At 37.8% G+C, this 26,082-nt stretch overlaps 1 protein-coding gene across 3 annotated transcripts in view; it reads left to right on the forward strand.

Moving 5' to 3' along the window:
* HMCN1 (hemicentin 1) overlaps positions 1-26,082 on the forward strand; it is a 539,309-nt gene that overhangs the window by 403,504 nt on the left and 109,723 nt on the right. For all 3 annotated transcript variants that reach the window (XM_061383493.1, XM_061383492.1, XM_061383494.1), the window contains exons 57-68: positions 1,126-1,222; positions 6,966-7,127; positions 8,074-8,187; positions 8,305-8,507; positions 8,804-8,885; positions 8,997-9,128; positions 9,453-9,602; positions 12,496-12,655; positions 15,553-15,677; positions 15,889-16,072; positions 16,922-17,019; positions 20,184-20,462. In XM_061383493.1, coding sequence (XP_061239477.1) covers positions 1,126-1,222; positions 6,966-7,127; positions 8,074-8,187; positions 8,305-8,507; positions 8,804-8,885; positions 8,997-9,128; positions 9,453-9,602; positions 12,496-12,655; positions 15,553-15,677; positions 15,889-16,072; positions 16,922-17,019; positions 20,184-20,462 — 1,786 coding nt within the window. The remainder of the gene's footprint in view (positions 1-1,125; positions 1,223-6,965; positions 7,128-8,073; positions 8,188-8,304; positions 8,508-8,803; positions 8,886-8,996; positions 9,129-9,452; positions 9,603-12,495; positions 12,656-15,552; positions 15,678-15,888; positions 16,073-16,921; positions 17,020-20,183; positions 20,463-26,082) is intronic.

The following is a 26,082-nucleotide window of genomic DNA, read 5'->3' on the forward strand; positions in this document are numbered from 1 at the left end:
GGAAACCATATAAATATCCTGAATTACTATGCACTAATGGGTATGTCTTATTTTTTTTAAGTGTCCTAAAAGAAAGATAGGTACTTGTAGAAATAACACCAACTCTTTTGTTAGGACACAACTTAAGAAATTATTTCTCGAACATATTAATGATGTTCTGTAGGCCCAAGAATTTAAGCATCAAGGAATCCAACCCAGAACATATCTCATGGAGTTATTAAAAAAAAAAAAGTATGCGATTCACTGCTTATAAATAATCTTGAATTCTCTAAGTATCTTCTAAACATCATGACTTTTTCTATTTGATGCACGTACAACCTCTAACTAAATGCTTAAATATTTCTGTTGGCTAGAGCTAAAAGATATGTAGATCGATAGAAATGTCTGCATAATTTAAAAACATAGCTACTATATTAACTCTTTGCTATGTAAAACAAACCACTTCGAACAGCTTAAAACAATAGGGATTTATTCAGCTCACAAGCCTTCTGGTTGAATGGGTGATTTCTGGTTTGGGCAAGGCTTACTCAAGTGTCTACATACTATGGGTTGAATTTAGTGGCTCTGCTGATCTTAGCTGGGCTCTGGCACGTTTCTGGGGCCTCAGTTGCAATAACTAGGATGACCCTTCCCATGTGATCTCTCACCTTCCAGCCAGCTAATCCTGGTTTCCTCACAGAGTGGTGGCAGGCTTCCAGATGAGTGAGGGGAAGCGCACAAGGCCTAGGTTTGAAATGGAACACTGTCACATCCATCACACTCTGCTGGTCAAAGCTGGTCACAAGGCCAACACAAATTCTACATCTTTATCCTACTTCCTGATGGGAGGAATTTCCAGTGATGTAGTCACATGGGCAGGGATATAGATGGGGAAGTGGGAGAAGGACTTCAGACTTTTCTTAGTCAATATGCCAGTATGTACAAAATTGCCTTTTCTGATTAGAAATCTTTATAAATATTTATTTAACTGACCTCATAAAAACCAGCATCAGCCATGCTACATACAAAAATTCTTTATTATGTTTATCTGGTATTAACTAGGAAGAATATGGATTGTTTATTCTTAAAATTGACAAGTTGCTTTCTAAAAAGTTTTAGTTGAAATTGCTTCATTTTTCCCTTTAGGTTCTAAATAGTCAAATAACAGATATCGGCAGATATGTGTGCGTTGCTGAGAACACAGCTGGAAGTGCCAAAAAATATTTTAACTTCAATGTTCATGGTAAGAGCTCAGTTCCAAAAACATCTGTTAGAGTGTGCTTGAAAAGGCAGGAAAACTGTGTTTTAGATTATGTAGGCTTATTTCCTATTTTTTAACTTGAACATGTGTGGAGCCAGCATTCATTCAATCTTTCCCCTTCTTTCTTTCTTACCACAGCTTGTGGGATTTATAAAGTACAAATCTTTTAGGAAGACTGTTTTTATATTATTTCAGTCCCCTAAGACAAAGTAGTTACTCCTACTTATTTGAAAGTAAAAAAAAAAAATCAAAATTTGAAATCCCAAAGAATATAAGTTTATATGAAGTAAGAACCAAAAATAGCTCTTCGACTCATGAAAATTTACCCACTGGGCCTGATTGGAACCAGTTTCTATCCTCAGTTATAGAATTCATGTTGAGTTACACCCTCCAGAACTTAGTACACTCCCCAAGGAAGAAAAAGTCACTTTGTGTAGTTAAATAATTCCTAAGAACCATCCATACATCTAATTCATTTATCAGATTTTAAGTTTTCGATAAATGCTAGACACTCCATAAATACTTTTTTTTTTTTGCTTTTGCTAAAAATGCTGTTGGATGTCAACCATAAATAATTTTATTTTCATGACACACAGCTGCTTCCAGAATATTAAATTGGAAATGGTGAACAATTATTGTAACAGATTTTCTTTAACTGTTTGATTCACATGGCTCAGCTGGTAAAGAATCTGCCTACAATGCAAGAGACCTGGGTTCTATCCCTGGGTTGGGAAGATCCCCTGGAGAAGGGAAACGCAACCCACTCCAGTATTCTGGCCTGGAGAATTCCATGGACTGTATAGTCCATAGGGTCCCAAAGAGCCAGACACGACCAAGCAACTTTCGCTTACTCTCACTCTATGTGATTCATATACCAAATTCTAGCTCATTTTGAAAATAGCAGAAATTTGACATTAGTCAAACATTTCTTCTTTCAAAAGACTTTTATTTAGCACGATGGATATTCTTTGTGGTGCGATATGTAGGAAGTATTGATGTCGAGCAACGTCTGGTACTGATGCCGTGTAACAGATTTGAGGCAGTGCTATCTCCGCAGTCCCAGTGCTTAGAAACTTTTGTTGAGTAAATCTGACCAAAATGGTAATAATGTATTATGATTTCCCAGAAAGAATTAAATAATAATAATCATTGTGAAAGTATACATTCTAATCGATAAAGTACAGTAGAATAAATGTTGAAAAATAAAAGTGTTGATTATTTTTCCTGATTCCCCAAGGCAGGATTCGTTTTTCTTTCTTTATGTGGTCAAAAGCATCGTGTAAAACCCCCAGTTTTAGTAGTTACAGACGCTACCTTATTATCTTTATATGTCTGTATCTTCACCTCTGTCTTATAACTGTATTATAAATGCTGTAGACAAATGGTTATTTCTTATGGACCTTGGTCTTCCTAAACCTAAAGACATGGTAGTTGGTAAATAAATATTTGTTGTCCCTTGATTATATTTCCTTCATATCCAGTTTCTCTTCTTAATGTACAGCAGAATCATCTGAATTGGGGACCTTGCATGAATTGAGAGGCAGCTGCCGTTAGTGTTTACTGTTAAGAATGGGACAGGAGGGGTCTCCTCTTTTGCCAGTTCACGGTGTCTTGATCTCCTGACTGCAATAGGAATCCACACTTCATATTGGATTAAATCCTGGAAAATCCATGTAGGGGAGAAACCATTTAAATTGCTTCCCTGAAACCATACCATTTGTTTTCCAACAGTGCTTGTTCTTGCTGGTCTCTAACCTTCAGTCTGTTGACCTCCAGTGTTTTCCAACCCTCTGTGTCTTTGCTTTCCTTCACATCCAGCTTGACCTTCGTTGACCAGCGTATCAATTACTGCTCTTAGCTCATGTCTTCTCAGTGTTCTTGCTTAATAAAAGCTCAGCTCCACATATAGCAACACAACATACTAACTGCTTGATCCCTACAAGATGATGTGCTGGGTGTTTTTATTTATGTTATTTTACTTAATTATCTCAACCCCAGGTGGTTGGTCCTATTATATATCTCTTTTATGGATGAAAAAGATGAGCCTCTGTGAGATAAAGTAACATGGCCAAAGTTACACAGCTGGCAAATACAACACCAGGATTTTAACTCAGGTAGTCTGATTCCAGAGGCTTTAAGCCTAGCTGCTTTTCTGTATTACCTCTCAACTGAATTCCGTACCTATACCCAGGTAGGTAACCCTGGCTGGAGAAACTCTTGGCATCAGGAATATTGGCATTATAAATTCACAGGTGCTGCTTGAAATAAGCCCTTTATACTGGCTGGGGCGCATCCTTATGTCTCTACTTCAGAGTGACCCTCACACCTTCTCGAACGTCAGATGGCCCCTGTCTTAGCTCGGGCAGCCATTAACAAAATACTAGAGACTACGTGGTTAAACAACAGGAGTTCATTTTCTCCCCAGTCTGGAGGCTGGAAAGTCCAAGATCAAGGTTCAAGCAGGATTCAGCTTTGATGAAGGCTCTCTCTGGCTTGCAGACGACCAGTTTGTCCTCATGCGGCCCTTCCACGAGCACACATGGACAGAAAAAGCAAGGAAGCTTTCGGCTGTCTTATTTTTATAAAGACAGTAATCTGGTAGGATCAGGTTTATGACCTTTATGACGTCATTTATGTTTCACTTCTTCCTTTAAGACCCCATCTTCAAATACAATCACACTGAGAGTTAGGGTTTTAGTATATGAATTTTGGGGGGATGCAAACATTCAGTCAATCACAGCCCACCTCTCACTTTCAGTCAATACCCTTATGTCCTGTTTTACAGGGAAAAGAGAAGGCATATTGCAGAAACCACTTCTAATTCCTACCATCAAATTGACAATATCAGCTGTGTCTGATATTGCCATTTCTTCTTTCCTTCTGTTACAACACAGAATGGAAGAGTTCCTCTGCCTTCCAAAGGCTGACTTGGCCCTAGATCCCTGCCACTACCCCCTCAGAAATCCCACAGTCTCCTGTCTCCCTCTCCAGTATTGAAATTCACACTTTTACTGGCTCTTTCCCAAGAGCACTTAAATTTACTTCTCTCTTCCCTCTTAAAAAAATAAAAATAAGAAACTCTCCCTTGGACCTAGTATTTCCCTTCAGCTGCCTCCTTCTCTTTGCCCCCGATTTCAAAACAACCTTCTCTAATCACTGTGTATATTTACTGTCTCCATCTCCATCTCCTCACTCCTGCTCACTCCTCCTACCGCTACTCACCAGATTTCACCCCCACAACTCCAATGAAGCTGCTCACTGAATTCACGAAATGACATCAAAAATCCAGTAGGCATTTTCCAGGCTTTATCTTTCTTACTTTTGAGCATTTGACATTCTCTAGCATTTGACCATCTTTTTCAAAATTTCTCTTCCTTTGGCTCATGTGACACCTACATCCCTTATTTATATCTTTCCTTTCCAATCTCTCATTCTGTTTGCTTTGTTAGTTCCTCCCTTCCTACTTGACTATTACTCCTTATTTTTCTAAGCCCTCAACTTCATTTCTTCAAACTCTTCCTCACTCATCATGTGAGCTCATGAATCCCCAAATTTCAGATACCATTTATGTGTGGATAGTTTGCAAAGTTTTATCTCCAGCCAGGGCCCCCTCAGGAACTCTAGACTCTTCTATTCAGATATTTACTTCTTATCAATACAAACGTGTGATAGTCACTCGTAAAACCATGTGTATGTAACTGAGCTTATTCCCTTTTCTCCAGAATGTGTTCCTCCTCCAGGGATCTGTGTCTCAGTAAAGGAAATCACCGTCTTCCCACTGTTGAAACCAGGAAAAGGAATGTCATCCTTGATTCCTCCTCCTCCTTAAACCTCACACCCAAAGCATTGAGTCCCGGATATTCTACCCACAAAACACCCTGGATCCACTCACTCACCTGTTCTTTCCGACACCATCCTGAGCATAGCACTATAATCTTTTGCACTTATCACAACAATAGTCACCTAACTGGTCTTTCTGAGTTCCTTTTAGCCTTTTCACCAGTCCCCTCCACTGTGGCCAGATTGGTATCTTTTAAGTGAATTTTTGAGTAAACCATTCTTCTGCTTTCCTTTCCTTGGGCTATATTTCAGTATTCTTAATGATGCCCAGAAGACCTCGTAGGACTTGATCCTACTTAGTCCTTATATCTTGTCTACTCTCCAGCCTAACTCCCCAACAACCTCGCTCTTCAAACTCTGGTCAGGTCAGCCTTCTGGTGCCATATTCTTTTCCCCATTTGGACCATTGTATATGCCATGCTGTCTTTCTGGAAGATACCCCCATTTTCTGTCTTCTTGGAGAACCCCATGGACAGAGGAACCTGACAGTCTACAGTCCACAGGGTCACAAAGAGTCAGACATGACTGAGCAACTAAGCATGCACACTTGTATTTACAAGGCAGTATCAGATGGTGGCTAAGAATAGGGCTCTAAAGCCAGACACCAATCTCTCCCAGTAACTGTGAAAGCTTAGGCAAGATGCTAACCTCTCTCTGTCTCAGCTTCCTCATCTATAATAAGAGGATAAGAACTGTATCTAACACATAAGTTTTAGGAGCTTTCAAAGAAATGGCATTATGAAGTGTTTAGTGCCTGGCACAGCATAACCACTGAAAAAAATGTTATCGGTCACTTTTTTCCTCAATGTCACTACCACCAAATTATTCTTTATAGATATAATCTGTTATATTTTGTACTGCGTCAGCACTTAGCACAGCATCTGAAGTAAGTATAAATGAATGGTTATGAAAATTAGTGATCAAAAATTTGATAGTAATATTTAAAAAGCAATTTTGTCATTTTGATCTTTTTTTATTTGTTTTTGATGCTGTTTTAAAGTCCCAATCTGAATATAATATGTAGAGATAATAATATAGAGAGAGAGTATAATATAAAAATAGAGTGTTACATTCTTTATCTCATGTCTTACTGTCTTCACTAGCCTGAGCAAGACCTATCTCTGCCTTTATTAATCTATCCATTCATTTATGTATTCATTCATTTTTAATGCCCATTCCTCACTTCTATTCCCACCCCATCTGCACTTCGGAAGTCATTTGAATCCATAATGTTATTCCTTCACTATGCCTGTGTTCTTATAAAAACATCTATTGTTCCATAAACGTGTGTTTTAATGCATAATTGTCATTGCATTATTAATCTTTTTTTTACTCCACTTTTTTCTGTACTGCTTTTGCTTTTGGAATTCTTTTTTGGTGTTGAACAATAAGACGTTATATTGTTTATTTCTTAAACTTTTTGCTCATCTTGAAAGTCATTTATTTTTACATTGTTGAAATTACCTGTATAATTTACAAATAGATACCCTAAGCAAGAAAATAAAAACTTTAAGGGTGTAATATTAAAAGCCAGAATATTCAAATATATTTAATAAAAAGCAGTATTAGATCTTTGTACATTGACAAAGCCATATTAAGAACTTCCAACATTTTACAAATAAAATGCACAATAATTCTGCCTTTGAAAATTCTAGTATTTTCTTTCAACTGGGAAAAACAAAACTGATGTACGTGAATTTGATGAAGGCGTTAGGGAATTCAAAGAAGAAAGGTAAATAATTAGTATCATTAACTCAGTGCTTTAGCAGAGTACAGTGGTTAGGCTTATATTAATAAATTGGATATGTGTTATTGATAATATCATTTTTCACTTTAATATGTTTAATATTAACATATTTCACTTTTAATATATTTACTATTATAGTTCCTCCAAGTGTCATTGGTCCTAACCCTGAAAATCTCACTGTTGTGGTGAACAATTTCATCTCTTTGACCTGTGAGGTCTCTGGTTTTCCACCTCCTGATCTCAGCTGGCTCAAGAATGAACAGCCTATCAAACCAAACACAAATGCTCTCATTGTGCCTGGTAAGGAACTTAGTACTCTTTTAACGTAGGTGACACTTTCTCATTTTTCTTTATTTTTAATACAAATGGAATTTCAACTTAGTCTCTTTCCAGACTTTTGTCTTGCTACATTCATTTGTTCACATTAAATGCCTCTCTAGCCATTTGGGGCCCTTAGGATGAAACTGTGTAGACTTTTATGAGTTGAGTGGGAATGTACAGCAACAAGGTCTGCTTCAAAAAATTATGAAATTTAGGAACAGAACTGCTTACTAATCCTTTGGGGATGATAAGTTTACGAAATAGTGCTTTCATTGGATAAATTCACTGGTTGTTTTTAATCAGTACTAAAGCTCCTGGAGGGTAGATAAATTGGCTAACACATGATAGCCACTTCCGTACTGTGGGAGATTTAAACCAGGAATACTTAACTTATACTGACTATAGTAAAATTATTGTTTACTCAGAAGAATCTGTATGAAACAGTTCTGTTATCCACATTTGGTTGCTGGAGATAAATTTTTATTAATTTCTTCTTTTAGAAGGAAGTAGAGTAAGTAATGGGCTTACCTGGTTGCTTAGATGATAAAGAGTCTGCCTGCAGTGTGAGAGACCTGAGTTCAATCCCTCAGGTGCGGAAGATCCCCTGGAGAAGGGAATGGCAACCCACTCCAGTATTCTTGCTGGAAAATTCCATGGACAGAGGAGCCTGGTGGGTTATAGTCCATGGGGTCACAAAAAAGAGTCAGACATGACTGAGTGCCTAACACTTTAACTTTCAAAGTAATAATGAAAGGATCCAAGGAAACTGATTAAATTCTTTCATTTTGTATATGAAATGCTTCTATTAATATATATAGATTTCTCTCTAAGGGAAAGGATATATTTTGTCATTTATCTTATTGATAAACTCGTTATTACAACAATTTCTATACCACTCTTCAATTTGCGTTATATCTGCCCACAGGTGGTCGAACTTTGCAAATTATCCGGGCCAAGGTATCTGATGGTGGTGAATACACTTGTGTAGCTATCAACCAAGCTGGGGAAAGCAAGAAAAAAGTTTCCCTGACTGTTTATGGTTTGTTTACACTCTTCTCATACGAGTCTTTCATTTTCAAACTGGTATTAGCTATTTTCTATCTGAGCATCTTAATGGAAAAAACAAAACCTCTGTTTTTTTATTTTCTTCCTTCAGTGCCCCCAAGCATTAAAGATCATGGAAGCGAATCTCTTTCTGTAGTTAATGTAAGAGAGGGGACCTCAGTATCACTGGAGTGTGGATCGAATGCTGTCCCGCCTCCAGTCATCACCTGGTATAAGAATGGACGGATGCTAACAGAGTCTGCTCGGCTGGAGATTTTGGCCGATGGACAAATGCTGCACATCACAAAAGCTGAGGTGCATCTTTTATTCTTGTTTGTGTGTCGTGCGTGACTCCTTGGTGGGATTATGGAAGAGAGAATTGGAAGTTGTATCTTTCCTTTACTACACTAAAAATTGTCATTAAAAAAAATAACATCATCAATGCCATTCCCTTCATTTTTTCATTTAAAAGAAAAAGTAGGATTGTAGAAAGCAATTAGGACTGGGGCATTCGAGCATAAAGATGACTGATGATTTAATCTACACTCGAACAGTGTGATTGGTCATCTGTAACTTAATGGAACACATACAATAGTATCTTTTTCTTTTAGGTATCTGACACAGGCCAGTATGTATGTAGAGCTATAAATGTAGCAGGACGGGATGATAAAAATTTCCACCTCAATGTATATGGTGAGCATCTGCCTCTAATACAAGTCTTTTTTTCCCCCAGATATGCAAATGAAAGAAAGTGTCCTGAATTAACTTAATGAGGGCACATGATTTTCTTCTTTCTTTTTACAGTGCCACCCAGTATTGAAGGGCCTGAAAATGAAGTCACTGTGGAGACAGTCAGCAATCCTGTTACTTTAACATGTGATGCTACTGGAATCCCACCTCCCTCCATAGCATGGTTGAAGAACCACAGACCCATAGGTAATGAAGCTGTGCATTTCTTATGATTGTTTTCTTTTGCGCCTCATTCATTAGGTTGATAAACTAGCACACGTTCAGTATTGTGCACATAGCTATGTTTAGTTCAGAAAGCCTAATGTACTGTAATATAAACCTACAAAAGAGTCTGCATTTTACAGAGACTTTCCTCCTTGTCTTTTTCAAAAAATAAGGCTGTCCTTTCAAATCAAAGTACAAAGGGAGGACCTTTAAGAAATACATTTATCACATAAAGTCAGACATTTTTATGGTGAATTGTAGAGATGTTAAAAGCTTTTTTATGATTTGCTTTGTTTCTACCACTAGAAAATTCTGGCTCACTGGAAGTTCATATTTTGTCTGGGGGAAGAAAACTCCAAATTGCCAGGTCCCAACATTCAGATAGTGGAAACTATACATGCATTGCCTCAAATATGGAGGGGAAAGCACAGAAACATTACATTCTTTCAATTCAAGGTATGTGGGGTACACTCGAATCTGTCTTCAGTTTCCTTATGCCATTCTTTTTATACTACAAAATAAGTGTATATCTAAACAGATCATTTATAATTGATTCAAAATATCTCTTTTGTGTGTTTTGGATATTGTAGTCTTTTCAGTTTATTGGGATTTAAGTGATGTAAAGAACCATATAATTTAAGAGTACACAGCATAATGATTTGACTTACAAAACATCTTTTTTTAAAATATTTTGTTTTATGTGGACCATTTTTTTAAGTCTTTATTGAATTTAGTACAATATTGCTTCTATTGTTTTATGTTCTGTTTTTTTGGTCACGAGGCACAAGGCATTTAAGATCTTAGCTTCCCAGGCAGGGATCAAACCTGTACATCCTGCATTGTACGGTGAAGTCTTAACCACTGGGCCACCAGGGAAGTCCCCAAAATATCTTTAGATAAACAAAAAATACTGTGAATTTTCTGTCCTACATTTACCAGTAGGTAGTGTTTTCATGAAAATGGACATAAATGTGAAGAACAGTAGAAATTTCAAAATCTATTTTTTCATGTGTCCTGAAATGTGTACCTTCCTATAGTGTATTTACTTGTTCACTTAAAGCTGGAATAACTTATTTTGATACTAAGCCTATAGAGTCTCTTTCTATTTATATAGATAAGTAAGATTTATCTCATGAAGAGATTAAATATGTCCTAATTACTTGGTCAAGGAATGGGTACATTTAAATAATCATGAATCTAATTGGAGGTGAGACTAAAGAGCATTGATTTATCCAAGAAATACTTAATTAACTTAATTAAATACTTAGCATCTGTTATGTTCCAGCATAGAATTGAGCACTGCAGGGAGAACTTGCATCCTTTTGATTTTCAGCAAACCTTTGGGTATTATTTTCAGCCTAATTTTTAAATTGAAATGAAAGTCTAACTTGAAACCAAGTTGAAATGCTTGCTTTTTCCAATTTCATTATAGTTTTGTGAAAAGACTTTGTCCTAAGTTTGTCCAATGCAATTGTGAATATGTACTATTTACTTGCTGTGTGCTCTGCTGAAACCACAGAAAAATCAAAATTTTTTTCCAGTTTTATTGAAATATAATTGACATGTAACATTGTATAGGGCTTCCCTTTCTTTACTCAGAGGTAAAGAATCCACCTGCCAATGCAGGAGACGTGGGTTCAATCCTGGGATGGATTGTTATAATCTTTATAGCTAAAATTTCCAAAAATAAATCACCTTCTATAATCTTTGTATTATCACAAGAAAGAGGAAATGGCAACCCACTCCAGTATTCTTGCCTGGGAAATCCCATGGACAGAGGGACCTTGGGGCTACAGTCCATGGGGTCGTAAAGAGTTGGACACAATGTAGTGACTGAGCACGCACCAACATTATACAAGTGTAACGTGTACAACATAATGATTTTATATATGTATATACTGCAGAATGATCACCGCAGTAAGATTAAAATCCATCACCTAAAAACTGAAATTAAAAATCAAAATTAGTTTATGAGTATCAGTGGTATTTCCAACTAGTAATGCTGAAGATTTTAGAAGCACAAAAGGAAATACAGCCATTCAGAGATTCAGTGTCAGAAATTACATGCCTAATTTATGTTTAATGCATTAATAATAATATATGCCAGTCATGGAGTATGTGTACGATCAAAGATTTTTACCAGACATTTTGTGTGTCTTAAGACTATATAGAGGCCATATATGTACATGAGGCCAGTCCATGCTATTTCTTTGCTGTAGTTTTAGCCGCTAAGTTGCGTCTGACTCTTCTGCGACCCCATGGACTGTAGCTCGCCAGGCTCCTCTGTCCGTGGGATTTCCCAGGCAAGAATACTGGAGTGGGTTGTTATTTTCCTTCTTCAGGGAATCTTCCCAACACAGGGATTGAACCCACGTCTCCTGCATTGGCAAGTGGGTTCTTTACCACTGAGCTACCCAAGAGCCTGCTTTCCTGTATTCAACACTTGTTATGGGATGTCTCATTAGCATTCTTATTGATTCAACTTCTTTGGTAAATATAAATTTAGTGTAATTATTATTATCTTTTGGACGACTGAAATGAGCTTTGGGAAGATTATGCAGTGGTGTGTTGGTAAATGTCTAACAATTGACTCTGCAAATAAAATGGTCTTGACTTGGAACCAGTCATTTGTCAGGTTCTGTGGTGTGAGTATTTTCACAGTGGCCCATTTCAAGCTACCACTTGAAATGATGGCACTGAACACAGAGTTGTAAAGATATGCAAATCTGGCTCTTGCAAGTTGGTGTGAACTGCCTCCACTATATGAACCACACCACTGTAATTATTAAGAAGAGTAATTCAAATGTGTTTCTAATAGAATTGTCAATATTTTTATGATCCATTATTTCCTAATTGAATCATTAAAGTGAGGAAGAAAGATGCTAGTAAAAGAAATAGAGATGATTGAATCTTGAATAATAAGCTATTTGTTGTTCAGAATAAATAGTATTTAAACTGTATCATAGAGAAATACTCAATTCAGATACCTTTCTCAGACTTACGCTAAACTTTTATAAGACAGATTCTCCTGAACTGTATTAATTCTGAGCTATCTATTGAGGCTTTAATCAGGAGTGATTCTCTCTGGCCAAGAAGGGTGCCCATGAGGTAGATTTGTCACCAACCCCTATGACTAAATAATTATATCAACTTACAATGTAAAAGAATATTGAAGTGATTCCTATACTTATTTTTCAAGTAATTTCTGACAATGGGAAGAGTTTGATCTTGAACCACAATCTAGGAAGAATATGACATAAAAATGGCATATTGTTCTATGATTCTGTTGTATTCATAGAATTTGCATTCTTATGCCTTGATAATGAAAGTCTTAATTATTTCTCCAAAGTTCCTCCAAATGTTGCTGATGCTGAGATTCCAAGTGAAGTCAGTGTCCTTCTTGGGGAAAATGTTGAGCTGGTCTGCAGTGCAAATGGCATTCCCACCCCACTTATTCAGTGGCTTAAAGATGGAAAGCCCATAGTTAACAGTGAAACAGAAAGAATTCGGTATGTGTAAAAAGAATCTTTGTGTCATTAATTGTAATGTCTTCTACATTGCTTTATGCTTCAAATTTCACGTGAATAATAGTGAATTCAGTCTCTTTGGAACTTGGCTATCATTATATTCAGAAAGAAAAAGGATACAGTTTTGGAGAGCTGGACACAGATATTCTCCTGGGAGAATCATTCAAGAGTATTCGTGTATGCATGTGTTCTTTATCTTTCAACTCTGTGTTATAAAGTCTCCCTACATGTTCATTTCTGCAAGTGTTAGTTAGCTGTTGTAGATTTTATTCCCCTAATTCCAGAACATTTATACCAAAGTCTACATCATAAAAATAATTAGTTCCTCTTTCTTGCTAACATCAAATCAATTTCATCCTTCAAAAGATTCATCAGTCATCTCTTAGATGTGATTTTGTGTCCTGAAATCACCAAACCACCAGACATGCCGTAGTGCTTGGCTCATTTTGAGAAAAGATACTATCATCATAACCTGGTTCATCCCTTATAATGTGTCTAAATCCCATTTTTAGTTGACTCTTCATGCCACAAACCTCATAGAGATGGAATGATAAATGTTACAGGCTTCCTGATATTTTCAACAAATGTATTTTGAAGGACAATCCATTATTCTATACTCTGCTAGATTATTTATTCACAAAGTCCCATAATATATACACACCAGAGTAATTGTAATTACTTTAAGAATTATATATACCTTGCGTGCATGCTTAGTCACTCAGTCACGTCTGACTCTTTGTGACCCCACAGACTGAGGCCTGCCAGGCTCCTCTGTCCGCTGGATTTTTCAGGCGAGAATACTGGAGTGGGTTGCCATTTCTTTCTCTAGGGGATTTTCCTGACCCAGGTATCAAACCCATGTCTCCTACATTGGCAGGTGGATTCTTTACCACTGAACCACCTGGGAATCCCTTATATATACCTCTGCGACCCCATAGACGGCAGCCCACCAGGCTCCCCCATCCCTGGGATTCTCCAGGCAAGAACACTGGAATGGGTTGCCATTTCCTTCTCCAATGCATGAAAGTGAAAAAATAAAGTGAAGTCGCTCAGTCGTGTTCGACTCCTAGCGACCGCATGGACTGCAGCCCACCAGGCCCCTCCTCCGTCCGTGGGATTTTCCAGGCAAGAGTGCTGGAGTGGGTTGCCATTGCCTTCTCCATATATATACCTCAGCAGGCATTAATTAAATGTATTGCAAACTTTATTACGTTGAACCAATATTTTAAATTTAAGGGTTTGCAGTATATTTTCTAATCAATGAATTGAATGTACACAATTTATGGAAAAATAAATTTTTTTTTTCCCTGAAATTTTATGTTAAAATTTAAATATTAGTCCCCTTGCCAAGATTAGGTGAATTGCCAAATAATGTTTTAGTTTAGAGGTACATTTTGCATTTCACTTCTCTGGTTGGACATCCCTCAAAAGTTAACCAATATTTAATTATTTTTATTAAATCAGCTGTGATATCAACCCAGTTCCAAACCAAGTACTAGATAATTGGTGGGACTTTAAGTTATTCTAAAAGGTAATATTTATACCTAGGGATTTAGGATCTGTTACTTCTCCTCTTACATTAAGATCTCAAATATATTTATTCTTATTTTCAATTTTTTGATTATTTGTTCCCAGCTCCACAGTATATGTAGGTTTGTGAGGGACCAATTTATCCATCAAATGAAGTAATTTTTCCAAAGTCAACTTAGTGTTTTCCTTTAGTTATGGCGGCCTGGCTTTTCGTTTATTCATATGGTTAAACTCATGGAATGTAAAAATTTATGTTTTGAAAAAGAAAAAATAAAATAGGCCCAGATAATAAAATTGTAATTCTCAATAATTATATTTAATAATATGATGTAGTAGAAATGGAGTATTTACTCTTGACACAGGGAGAAGCTAATGACTATTGTAAGAATAACCATAGATAGTAATTTAAGCTCTTTATAAAACATAGGAAGTTTTATTTGATAATAAATGGTGTGTGAATAGAATCAGTAATGTAATAATCTTAATTTAGATATTATTGATAATGTAATCATATTGTTAGTATTCACTATTATGTAATTCAAAAAGAAAGCTATAGCAATTTGTGGGAAAAAATTTACAAACGACACCCGTACATAAATACTAAGCTGTTGTCACTGATTAAATGAATTATTCCATCTTGCTCCTTCAGTTCAGTTCAGTTCAATTCAGTCGCTGGGTCGTGTCCGACTCTTTGCAACCTCATGAACCGCAGCACACCAGGCCTCCCTGTCCATCACCAACCCCCAGAGTCCGCCCAAACCCATGTCTATTGAGTTGGTGATGCCATCCAACCATCTCATCCTCTGTCATCCCCTTATCCTCCTGCCCTCAATCTTTCCCAACATCAGGGTCTTTTCAAATGAGTCAGCTCTTTCTCATTAAGACTAATACTAAGTTGTTTATAGCTAGATTTTTTCCACCTTAACTTCTCATTAAAACATTATAAACATTCTTCAGTTTTTATACCAAAATTTTTATAATTTTCATTTAACTCCAACATTATATTGATAAGTAATGACAAAACATTCTATTTCTGAGAAAAACATGCCTTTGCCCGTGATTTGGATAGAAAAATTCCTGGTGTTGTTCATTTCCTTTTCCTCAGAAGGAGGCAGTGGGTGTATGACACCCATTATTGTAGAAGTTTAGTTGGTTACCTGAAATCACCTTCAGTTTCACTAGCTCTGATTTCCATGTACTTAATGAAAAAGATTTGAACCATTATATCCAAGATGAAGATGCATTTTAGCATGACTCTTTTTTTTCAAGAATATAATAATCCAAGTGAGTTTTCCGGAAATAGCTCCATACAAATCATGTCAGTGCATCTGTTATACTCTCTCCTACAGGGTGGCTGTAGACGGCAGCACATTAAACATTTACGGAGCCCTCCCATCTGACATGGGGAAGTACACGTGTGTTGCTACTAATCCTGCTGGAGAAGAAGACCGGATTTTTAATTTAAATGTCTATGGTAAATATGAAATGTCATCCTCTTTTGGTTATGCGCCTTAGAATCTATCAGACGAAATGAAGCCGTAGGTGTCTGAAGCATTTAGTTCTAAAATCTGATGTCCTTGTTATTTCCTTTTGGGATACAAAGCAGAAACATGGGTAAATGTAGTTGAATGATTTGAACTAGTCATGAACCCACTCCCTCCTCTCTCATTTTCTGCATGACATAGTTCCACCTGCAATTAGGGGTAATAAAGAAGAAGCAGAGAAATTAATGGCTTTGGTGGATACCTCAATAAATATTGAATGCAGAGCCACAGGAATGCCTCCACCACAGATAAACTGGCTAAAGAATGGACTTCCTCTGCCTCTCTCCTCCCATATCCGGTTGCTGTCTGGAGGACAAGTTATCAGGTCAGCTTTTATTGTGTGTGATTTGCTACACAGAGTTACTGTAATTGTAAACCTTAACTTTGGTAAACTTGTAAAGTTGGTAAAGTTGGCTCCCTGATAAAGAATCTGCCTGCAAGAGATGCAAGAGACATGGGTTCAGTCCCTGGGCTGGGAAGATCCCCTGGAGGAAGAAATGGCAACCCACTCCAGTATTCTTGCCTGGAAAATCCCATGGGCCGAGGAGTCTGGTGGGCTACAGTCCATGGGGTCGCAAGAAAGTTGAACACAACTTAGCTAGTAAGCAACAACAGCTTCATCTAAATAATGTTTTAAAAATGTCTTTTCCTGCATTTTTTACTTTTGTTTCCCTTTCAGTTTTTTTTTTTTTTTAGAAGAGGGAGAATGGCAAATATAAATTTGAAATGCTTTATTATTCTTATTTAAATGTTCATGTTTTAGTAAATTTCTATTCAATAGGTCTTTCATACACTTATATCTATCATATATATTTTTTCAAGAGCTGCTATTTTAGCTAAAACTTTGGCAAAATAATGGGAAGATGCTTACTATAATTATGTGATTTTCACCATTCTCTATTAATATGTATTTGAAAAATATTCACCTCTCACATTATGTTACATTTTCAGTGGCTTACTCTTAGTGCCTAATCAGCTTTGTCAAATAAATTTCACTGGAGGCGTCTATGTTTTGCGATGGATGGTTATAATCTTTATAACTAAAATTTCTCCAAATAAATCACCTCCTATGATCTTTGTATTATCACAAGTATTTTTATTTGTATATGTTGATCAAATATCGGATTATGAAGTGGGATGAAATTATGAAGTGTTGGGTCAAACTGTTTTTCAGGATTGTGAGAGCTCAGGCACCCGATGTCGCTGTGTATACTTGTGTGGCATCCAACAGAGCTGGGGTGGATAATAAACATTTCAGCCTTCAAGTTTTGGGTATGTTACCAGCAACGTCCCTAGTACGTTACTATGTGCCCAGTATTAAGCAACAGGCTTAATTTAAATATTGACCTAGCAGGAAAGATTGGCAAAACAGGATCTTACTAACTAGGGCAGGATGCCTTTCTTCCCAGGGGATACATATATATATTGAAGCATACTGTCTGTCAAAATACTTCTGTAACCTAGAATTTAGCATTAAATGAAATGTCAATTTTTTAAAATAGCATTTCAATCCAGACACAAGAGCAGTCTTTTCATACAAAAAGACAGTTAAGACTGTTTTCTGATGTGTTATCATCTGAGAGTATTTAAAATACTAATGGATATTTGTGTGTATACTAATTATCTGTCTGTGATGTTAGACAGAGATAGAACTCAAAACATTCCATTTCTCAAGATTTGCTAGATCAGAGACTTCAAAATCCCCAAGAACATCTCAGCAGAGTTAAGTAACTATTTATAATCGGCTAAAATGATTTATGTTGGATTATATAAAATTGACTCTGGAACTTGTTATTTTGTTTATTTCACACAAAGTAGTTGAAGTATACTTCTGGAATAATATCAGTTCAGTTCAGTCACTCAGTCGTGTCTGAATCTTTGCGACCCCATGGACTGCAGCATGCCCAGCCTCCCTGTCCAGCACCAACTCCCAGAGTTTACTCAAACTCATGTCCATTGAGTTGGTGATGTCATCCAACCATCTCATCCTCTATCGTCCCCTTCTTCTCCCGCTTTCAATATTTCCCAGCATCAGGGTCTTTTCTAATGAGTCAGTTCTTCACATCAGGTGGCCAACCTATTGGAATTTCAGCTTAGGCATCAGTACTTCCAATGAATATTCAGGACCAATGTCCTTTAGGATGTACGGGTTTGATCTCCTTGCAGTCCAAGGGACTCTCAAGAGTCTTCTCCAACACCACAGTTCAAAAGCATCAATTGTTCAGCACTCAACTTTCTTTATAGTCCAACTCTCACATCCATACATGATACTGGAAAAACCATAGCTTTGACTAGATGGACCTTTGTTGGCAAAGTAATGTCTCTGCTTTTTAATATGCCATCTAGGGTGGTCATAATTTTTCATCCAAGGAGCAAGGGTCTTTTAATTTCATGGCTACAGTCACCATCTGCAGATATCTTGGAGCCCCCCAAAATAAAGTCTGTTACTGTTTCCACTGTTTCCCCATCTATTCGCCATGAAGTGATGGGATCAAATGCCATAATTTTAGTTTTCTGAATGTTGAGTTTTAAGCCAACTTTTTCACTCCTCTTTCACTTTCATCGAGAGGCTTTTTAGTTCCTCTTCACTTTCTGCCATAAGGGTGGTGTCACCTGCGTATCTGTGGTTATTGATATTTCTCCTGGCAATCTTGATTCCAGATTGTGCTTCATCCAGCGCAGCGTTTCTCATGATGTACTCTGCATATAAGTTAAATAAGCAGTGTGACAATATACAGCCTTGACGTTCTCCTTTTCCTATTTGGAACCAGTCTGTTTTTCCATGTCCAGTTCTAACTGTTGCTTCCTGACCTGCATACAGATTTCTCAAGAGGCAGGTCAGATGGTCTGGTATTCCCATCTCTTTCAGAATTTTCCAGTTTGTGGTGATCCACACAGTCAAAGGCTTTAGCATAGTCAATAAAGCAGAAATAGATGTTTTTCTGGAACTCTCTTGCTTTTTCAGTGATCCAGCGGATGTTGACAATTTGATTTCTGGTTCCTCTGTCTTTTCTAAAACCAGCTTGAACATCTGGAAGTTCATGGTTCATGTACAGTAGAAGCCTGCCTTGGAGTATTTTGAGCAGTATTTTACTCAAGTGTGAGATGAGTCCAGTTGTTTGGTAGTTTGAGCATTCTTTGGCATTGCCTTTCTTTGGGATTGGAATAAAAACTGACCTTTTCCAGTCCTGTGGCCACTGCTGAGTTTCCCAAATTTGCTGGCACGTTGAGTGCAGCACTTTCACAGTATTATCTTTTAGGATTTGAAATAGCTCAACTGGAATTCCATCATCTCCATTAGCTTTGTTCATAGTGATGCTTTCTAATACCCACTTGACTTTGCATTCCAGGATGTCTGGCTCTTGGTGAGTGATCACACCTTCGTGGTTACCTGGGTCATGAAGATCTTTTTTGTACAGTTCTTCTGTGTATTCTTGCCACCTTTTCTTAACATCCTCTGCTTCTGTTAGGTCCATACCATTTCTGTCCTTTATCAAGCCCATCTTTGCATGAAATGTTCCCTTGGTATCTCTAATTTTCTTGAAGAGATCTCTAGTCTTTCCTATTTTATTGTTTTCCTCTATTTCTTTGCATTGATCACTTAGGAAGGCTTTCTTATTTCTCCTTGCTCTTCTTTGGAACTCTTTGTTCACATGGATATATCTTTCCTTTTCTCCTTTGCATTTCTCTTCTTTTCTCAGCTATATGTTAGGCCTCCTCAGACAACTATTTTGCCTTTTTGCATTTCTTTATGTTGGAGATGGTCTTGATCCCTGTCTCCTGTACAATATCATGAACCTCCGTCCATAGTTCTTCAGGCACTCTATCAGACCTAATCCCTTGAATCTGTTTGTCACTTCCACTGTATAATTGTAAGGGATTTGATTTAGGTCATACCTGAATGGTCTAGTGGTTTTCCCTACTTTCTTCAATTTAAGTCTGAATTTGGCAATAAGGAGTTTGTGATCTGAGCCACAGTCAGCTCCTGGTCTTGTGTTTGCTAACTGTGTAGAGCTTCTCCATCTTTGGCTGCAAAGAATATAGTCAATCTGCATTCAATATTGACCATCTGGTGATGTCCATGTGTAGAGTCTTCTCTTGTGTTATTGGAAGAGGATATAATATCTGGAATATATTATAATAAATTAAAGGTGAAAGTCTAAAATGTTAAAAAAAAATGACCAAATTTAAACCACATTTAGTTTTGTATGTTCAACAAGGAAACAGTCCTGAGAGCTTATTATTAATATTTTGCAAAGTTAGTAATTAGCCTATAATACAGATTTTTATAGTAAAGTCTTAATTAATTATATGGTATTTTAAATTCTATAATTTTATAGATCACAGAAACACTATAGAACTAAGGGAACCATTTAAATTTTTAATCTAAATTGATATAAAATAATAATAGATATATAATTTTGTTTTCTATGTAGTACCACCAAGTCTGGACAATGGGATGGGGACAGAGGAAATCACAATTGTCAAGGGTAGTTCCACCTCCATGACATGTTTTACTGATGGAACCCCAGCTCCCAGGATGTCCTGGCTTAGAGATGGTCGGCCTCTGGGGCTAGATGCCCATCTGTCAATCAGCTCTCAAGGAATGGTCCTTCAGCTCATCAAAGCAGAAACTGAAGATTCGGGACGGTACACCTGCATTGCCTCGAATGAAGCAGGAGAAGTCAGCAAACACTTTATCCTGAAGGTCTTGGGTGAGTAAAATAATTGGGAAATATGTCATAATAAAGACAATGAGTAAGTGTAATTTTTAAAATCACTGGCTATGGGACAAAATTTTTAAAAATTTCATTGTACTTCATATTTCTGTTCTGTAATTCACCTACATTTACTTTTATCTGAAGCATGTTATTGTTTCTTCTCTGTATAAAAGGATGAGCCCTACTACTTATAAAACATCATTCACTGACCAAGTCACACACAGTAGATAAGTAGTTTTTTAACTTTTTCCAAGAATTAAAATCCTCCTTCATGGGTAACAGCCTTTTCATGGTGAAGGGGCTTGCATAACTCAATGAAGCTATGAGCCATGCCTTGCAGGGCCACCCAAGGTAGATGGGTCATAGCGAAGAGTTTTGACAAAACATGGCCCACTGGAGGTAGAAATGACAACCCACTCCATTATCTTGCCATTAGAACACAACAAATAGTATGGAAAGCAAAAAGATATGACACCGAAAGATGAGCCACCCCCAAGAAGAAGGTGCCCAGTATGCTACTGGCAAAGAGCGGAGGGCAGTTTCTAATAGCTCCAGAAAGAATGAAGTGGCTGGGCCAAAGCAGAAACAGTGCTCAGATGTGTACACGTCTGGTGGTAAAAGTAAGGTCTGATGCTGTAAAGAACAATATTGCATAGGAACCTGGAATGTTAGGTCTATGAATCAATGTAAATTGGATGTGGCCAAGCAGGAGATGGCAAGAGTAAACATCAACATCTTAGGAATCAGTGAAATAAGATGGACTGGAATGGGTGAATTTAATTCAGATGACCGATATATCTACTACTGTGGGCAAAAATCCCTTTGAAGAAATGGAATAGCTCTCATAGTCAACAAGAGAGTCCAAAATTCAGTACTTGGACTGTGGGTGAGATCATGAGCTCCTTATTGTCAAATACGGGCTTAAATTGAAGAAAGTAGAGAAAAACCATTAGGCCACTCAGGTATGACCTAAATCAAATCCCTTATGGTTATACAGTGGAGGTGACAAAGATTCAAGGGATTGATCTGGTAGATAAAGTGCCTGAAGAACTATGGGCAGAAGTTCATAACGTTGTACAGGAGGCAGTGACCAAAACCAGCCCAAAGGAAAAAAATACAAGAATGCAGAGTGGTTGTCTGAGGAGGCTTTACAAATAGTTGAGGAAAAGACAGGTGAAAGGCAAGGGAGAAATGAAAACATGTATATACCCAACTGAATGCAGAGTTCCAGAGAATAGCAAGGAAGGATAAGAAGGCCTTCTTAAATGAACAGTGCAAAGAACTCTTCGAGAAAATTGGAGATATCAAGGGAACATTCATGCAAGGATGGCTCAATAAAAGACAGAAATGGTAAGGACCTAACAGAAGCAGATGAGATTAAGAAGAAGTGGTAGGAATATACAGAAGACCCATACAACAAATGTCTTAATAACCCCAATAACCATGGTGTTGTGGTCAATTACCTAGAGCTAGACATCCTGGAGTATGAAGTCAAGTGACCCTTAGGAAGCATTACTACAAACAAAGCTACTGGAGGTGACGAAATTCCAGGTGAACTACTTAAAATCCTAAAATCCTAAAGATCATTTTAAAGATGATGCTATTAAAGTGCTACACTCAATATGTAAGCAGATTTGCAAAACTCAGCAGTGGCCACAGGACTGGAAAAGGTTTGTTTTCATCCCAATCCCAAAAAAGGGCATTGCCAAGAATGTTAAAACTACCATACAATTGCACTCATTTCACAAGATAGCAAAGTTTATGCTCAAAATCCTTCCAGCTAGGCTTTAGCAGTACGTGAACCAAGAGCTTCCAGATGTTTAAGCTGGATTTAGAAAGATAGAAAAACCAGAAATAAATTGTTAACATTTGTTGGATCATGAAGAAAGCAAGGGAGTTCCAGAAAAACATTTGCTTCTGCTTCATTGACCACATGAAACCCTTTGACTGTGTGGATCACAACCAACTGTGGAAAATTCTTCAAGAGATGGGAATACCATACCACCATACCTGTCTCCTAAGAAACCCAAATGCAGGCCAAGAAGCAACAGTTAGAACCTCACATGGAACAACCGACTGGTCAAAATTGGTAAAGGAGTATGACGAGGCTGCTCACTGTCACCCTGTTAACTTAACTTCTATGCAGAGTACATCATGCCAAATGCCAGGCTGGTGAATCACAAGCTGGAATCAAGATTGCTGGGAGAAATATCAACAACCTCAGATATGCAGATGATACCACTCTAATGGTTGAAAATGAAGAGGAACTAAAGAGCCTCTTGATGAGGGTGAAACAGGAGAGTGAAAAACCTGGCTTGAAACTCAGCATAAAAAAAAACAAACTAAGATCAAGGCATCGGGTCCCATCACTTTGTGGCAAACAGAAGAGGAAAAAGTGGAAGCAGTGACAGATTCTTTTTTACCCCCTTGGGCTCCAGAATCACTGTGGATGGTGATTGCAGCCATGAAATTAAAAGAAACTTGCTCCTTGGAAGGGAAGCTATGACAGACCTAGCATGCTGAGTCACTCAGTCGTGTACAACTCTTTGCAACCCAAAGGACAGTAGTCCACCAGGCTCCTCTGTCCCTGAGATTCTCTAGGCAAGAATACAGGAATTGATTGCCATGTCATCCTCCAGGGGATTTCCCCGACCGAAGGGTTGAACCCACATCTCTTATGTCTCCTATAATGGCAGATGGTTCTTTACCAATGGTGCCACCTGGGAAGCCCTAGACAGAATATTAAAATGCAGAGACATCACTTTGCCAACAGAGTTCTGTATAGTCAAATTTATGGTTTTTCCAGTATTCATGTACAGATGTTAGAGTTGGACCATAAAGAAGACTGAACACCAGAGAACTGGTGCTTTCAACTCATGGTGCTGGAGAAGACTCTTGAGAGTCCCTTGGGATGCAAGGAAATCAAACCAGTCAATCCTAAAGGAAATCAACTCTGAATATTTATTGGAAGAACTGATGCTGAAGCTCCAGTACTTTGGCAACCTGATACAAAGAGCTAGCTCACTGGAAAAGGCTCTGATGCTGGGAAAGGCAAAAGGAGAAGGGGGAGGCAGAGGATGAGGTATTTAGATTGCATCATTAATTTAATACACATGAATTTGAGCAAGTGCCAGGAGATAGTGGAGGACATAGGAGCCTGGCACACTGCAGTCCATGGGTTCACAAAAAGCTGGACACTTAGTTCAGTTCAGTTCAGTCGCTCAGTCGTGTCCGACTCTTTGAGACCCCATGAATTGCAGCACGCCAGGCCTCCCAGTCTATCACCAACTCCTGGAGTTCACTCAGACTCACGTCCATCGAGTCAGTGATGCCATCCAGCCATCTCATCCTCTGTCGTCCCCTTCTCCTCCTGCCCCCAATCCCTCCCAGCATCAGAGTCTTTTCCAATGAGTCAACTCTTCGCATGAGGTGGCCAAAGTACTGGAGTTTGAGCTTTAGCATCATTCCTTCCAAAGAAATCCCAGGGCTGATCTCCTTCAGAATGGACTGGTTGGATCTCCTTGCAGTCCAAGGGACTCTCAAGAGTCTTCTCCAACACCACAGTTCAAAAGCATTAATTCTTCAGTGCTCAGCTTTCTTCACAGTCCAACTCTCACATCCATACATGACCACTGGAAAAACCATAGCCTTGACTAGATGAACCTTTGTTGGCAAAGTAATATCTCTACTTTTGAATATGCTATCTAGGTTGGTCATCACTTTCCTTCCAAGGAGTAAGCTTCTTTTAATTTCATGGCTGCAATCACCATCTGCAGTGATTTTGGAGCCCAAAAAAATAAAGTCTGCCACTGTTTCCACTGTTTCCCCATCTATTTCCCATGAAGTGATGGGACGAGATGCCATAATCTTCATTTTCTGAATGTTGAGCTTTAAGCCAACTTTTTCACTGTCCTCTTTCACTTTCATCAAGAGGCTTTTTAGTTCCTCTTCACTTTCTGCCATAAGAGTAGTGTCATCTGCATAGCTAAGGTTATTGATATTTCTCCTGGCAATCTTGACTCCAGCTTGTGCTTCTTCCAGCCCAGCGTTTCTCATGATGTACTCTGCATATAAGTTAAATAGCAGGGTGACAATATACAGCCTTGATATACTCCTTTTCCTGTTTGGCCAGTCTGTTGTTCCATGTCCAGTTTGAACTGTTGCTTCCTGACCTGCATATAGGTTTCTCAAGAGGCAGCTCAGGTGGTCTAGTATTCCCATCTCTTGAAGAATTTTCCACAGTTTGTTGTGATACAATAGTCAAAGCCTTTGGTGTAGTCTATAAAGCAGAAGTAGATGTTTTTCTGTAACTCTCTTGCATTTTTTGATGATCCAGCAGATGTTGGCATTTGATCTCTGGTTCCTCTGCCTTTTCTAAAACCAGCTTGAACATCTGGAAGTTCACGGTTCACGTATTGCTGAAGCCTGGCTTGGAGAATTTTGAGCATGACTTTACTAGCTCAAGTGTGAGATGAGTGCAATTGTGCAGTTATTTGAGCATTCTTTGGCATTGCCTTTCTTTGGGATTAGAATGAAAAACTGACCTTTTCCAGTCCTGTGGCCACTGCTGAGTTTTCCAAATTTGCTGGCATATTGAGTGCAGCACTTTCACCGCACCATCTTTTAGGATTTGAAATAAGTAGCTCAACTGGAATTCCATCACCTCTACTAGCTTTGTTCATAGTGATGCTTTCTAAGGCCCACTTGACTTCACGTTCCAGGATGTCTGGCTCTAGGTGAGTGATCACACCTTCATGGTTATCTTGGTCGTGAAGATAGTTGGACACTACTTAGTGACTAAACAACAACAGAACTGAAATCTCTTCTGATGATAGTAATTTAATGGAAAAGCGTAATGCTTATGCTGTTGTGTTATTCCACAGTCTTTAAATGATCCAGTCCGTAGATTATAGTTTAATGGTCATTTCTAATGATCTAGCTCTGTTTCTTCTTTTGTACATTTATATATATATGGAAGAAAAATTTTACTGTAGAGATATATACACTTGTATATGGTTTCAAAAAGCCCACCTGGCAAGTTGAATAATTCTTGCCTAGATTTGATTAGGGATTTTTTTTTTTTTTACTTAAAAAAATTTTTTTTAATGGAAGTATAGTTGATTAACAATGTTGTGTTAGCTTTTGCTCTGTAGCAAAGTGAATCAGTTATACATGTATCCACTCTTTTTTTGGGATCTTTTTCCATGTAAGTCATTACAGAGTATTAAGTAGAGTTCCCTGTGCTGCACAGTAGCTCCTTGTTACCTATTTATATGTAGTAGTGTGTATATGTCAATTCCAATCTCCCAATTTATCTCTCCTCCACCTTTCCTCCCTGGTAACCACAAGTTTATTTTCTGCATATGTGACTCTATTTCTGTTTTGTAAATAAGTTTATTTGCACCACTCTTTTGCATTTCATATGTAAGTTATATATGCTATTTGTCTTTTTCTGTCTGAGTTACTTCACTTAGTGTGATAATATCTAGGTTCACCCATGTGGCTGCAGATGGCATTATTTCACACACAAAAAATATTTTAAATGTGTATTCCAGTGTTCTACATGCAAGCAAATAGTATAGAGAGAAACCATATGTTTTCCGAGAAGTAAAAC

This window comes from Bos javanicus, chromosome 16 (assembly GCF_032452875.1).
Source record: "Bos javanicus breed banteng chromosome 16, ARS-OSU_banteng_1.0, whole genome shotgun sequence".
NCBI lineage: Eukaryota > Metazoa > Chordata > Mammalia > Artiodactyla > Bovidae > Bos > Bos javanicus.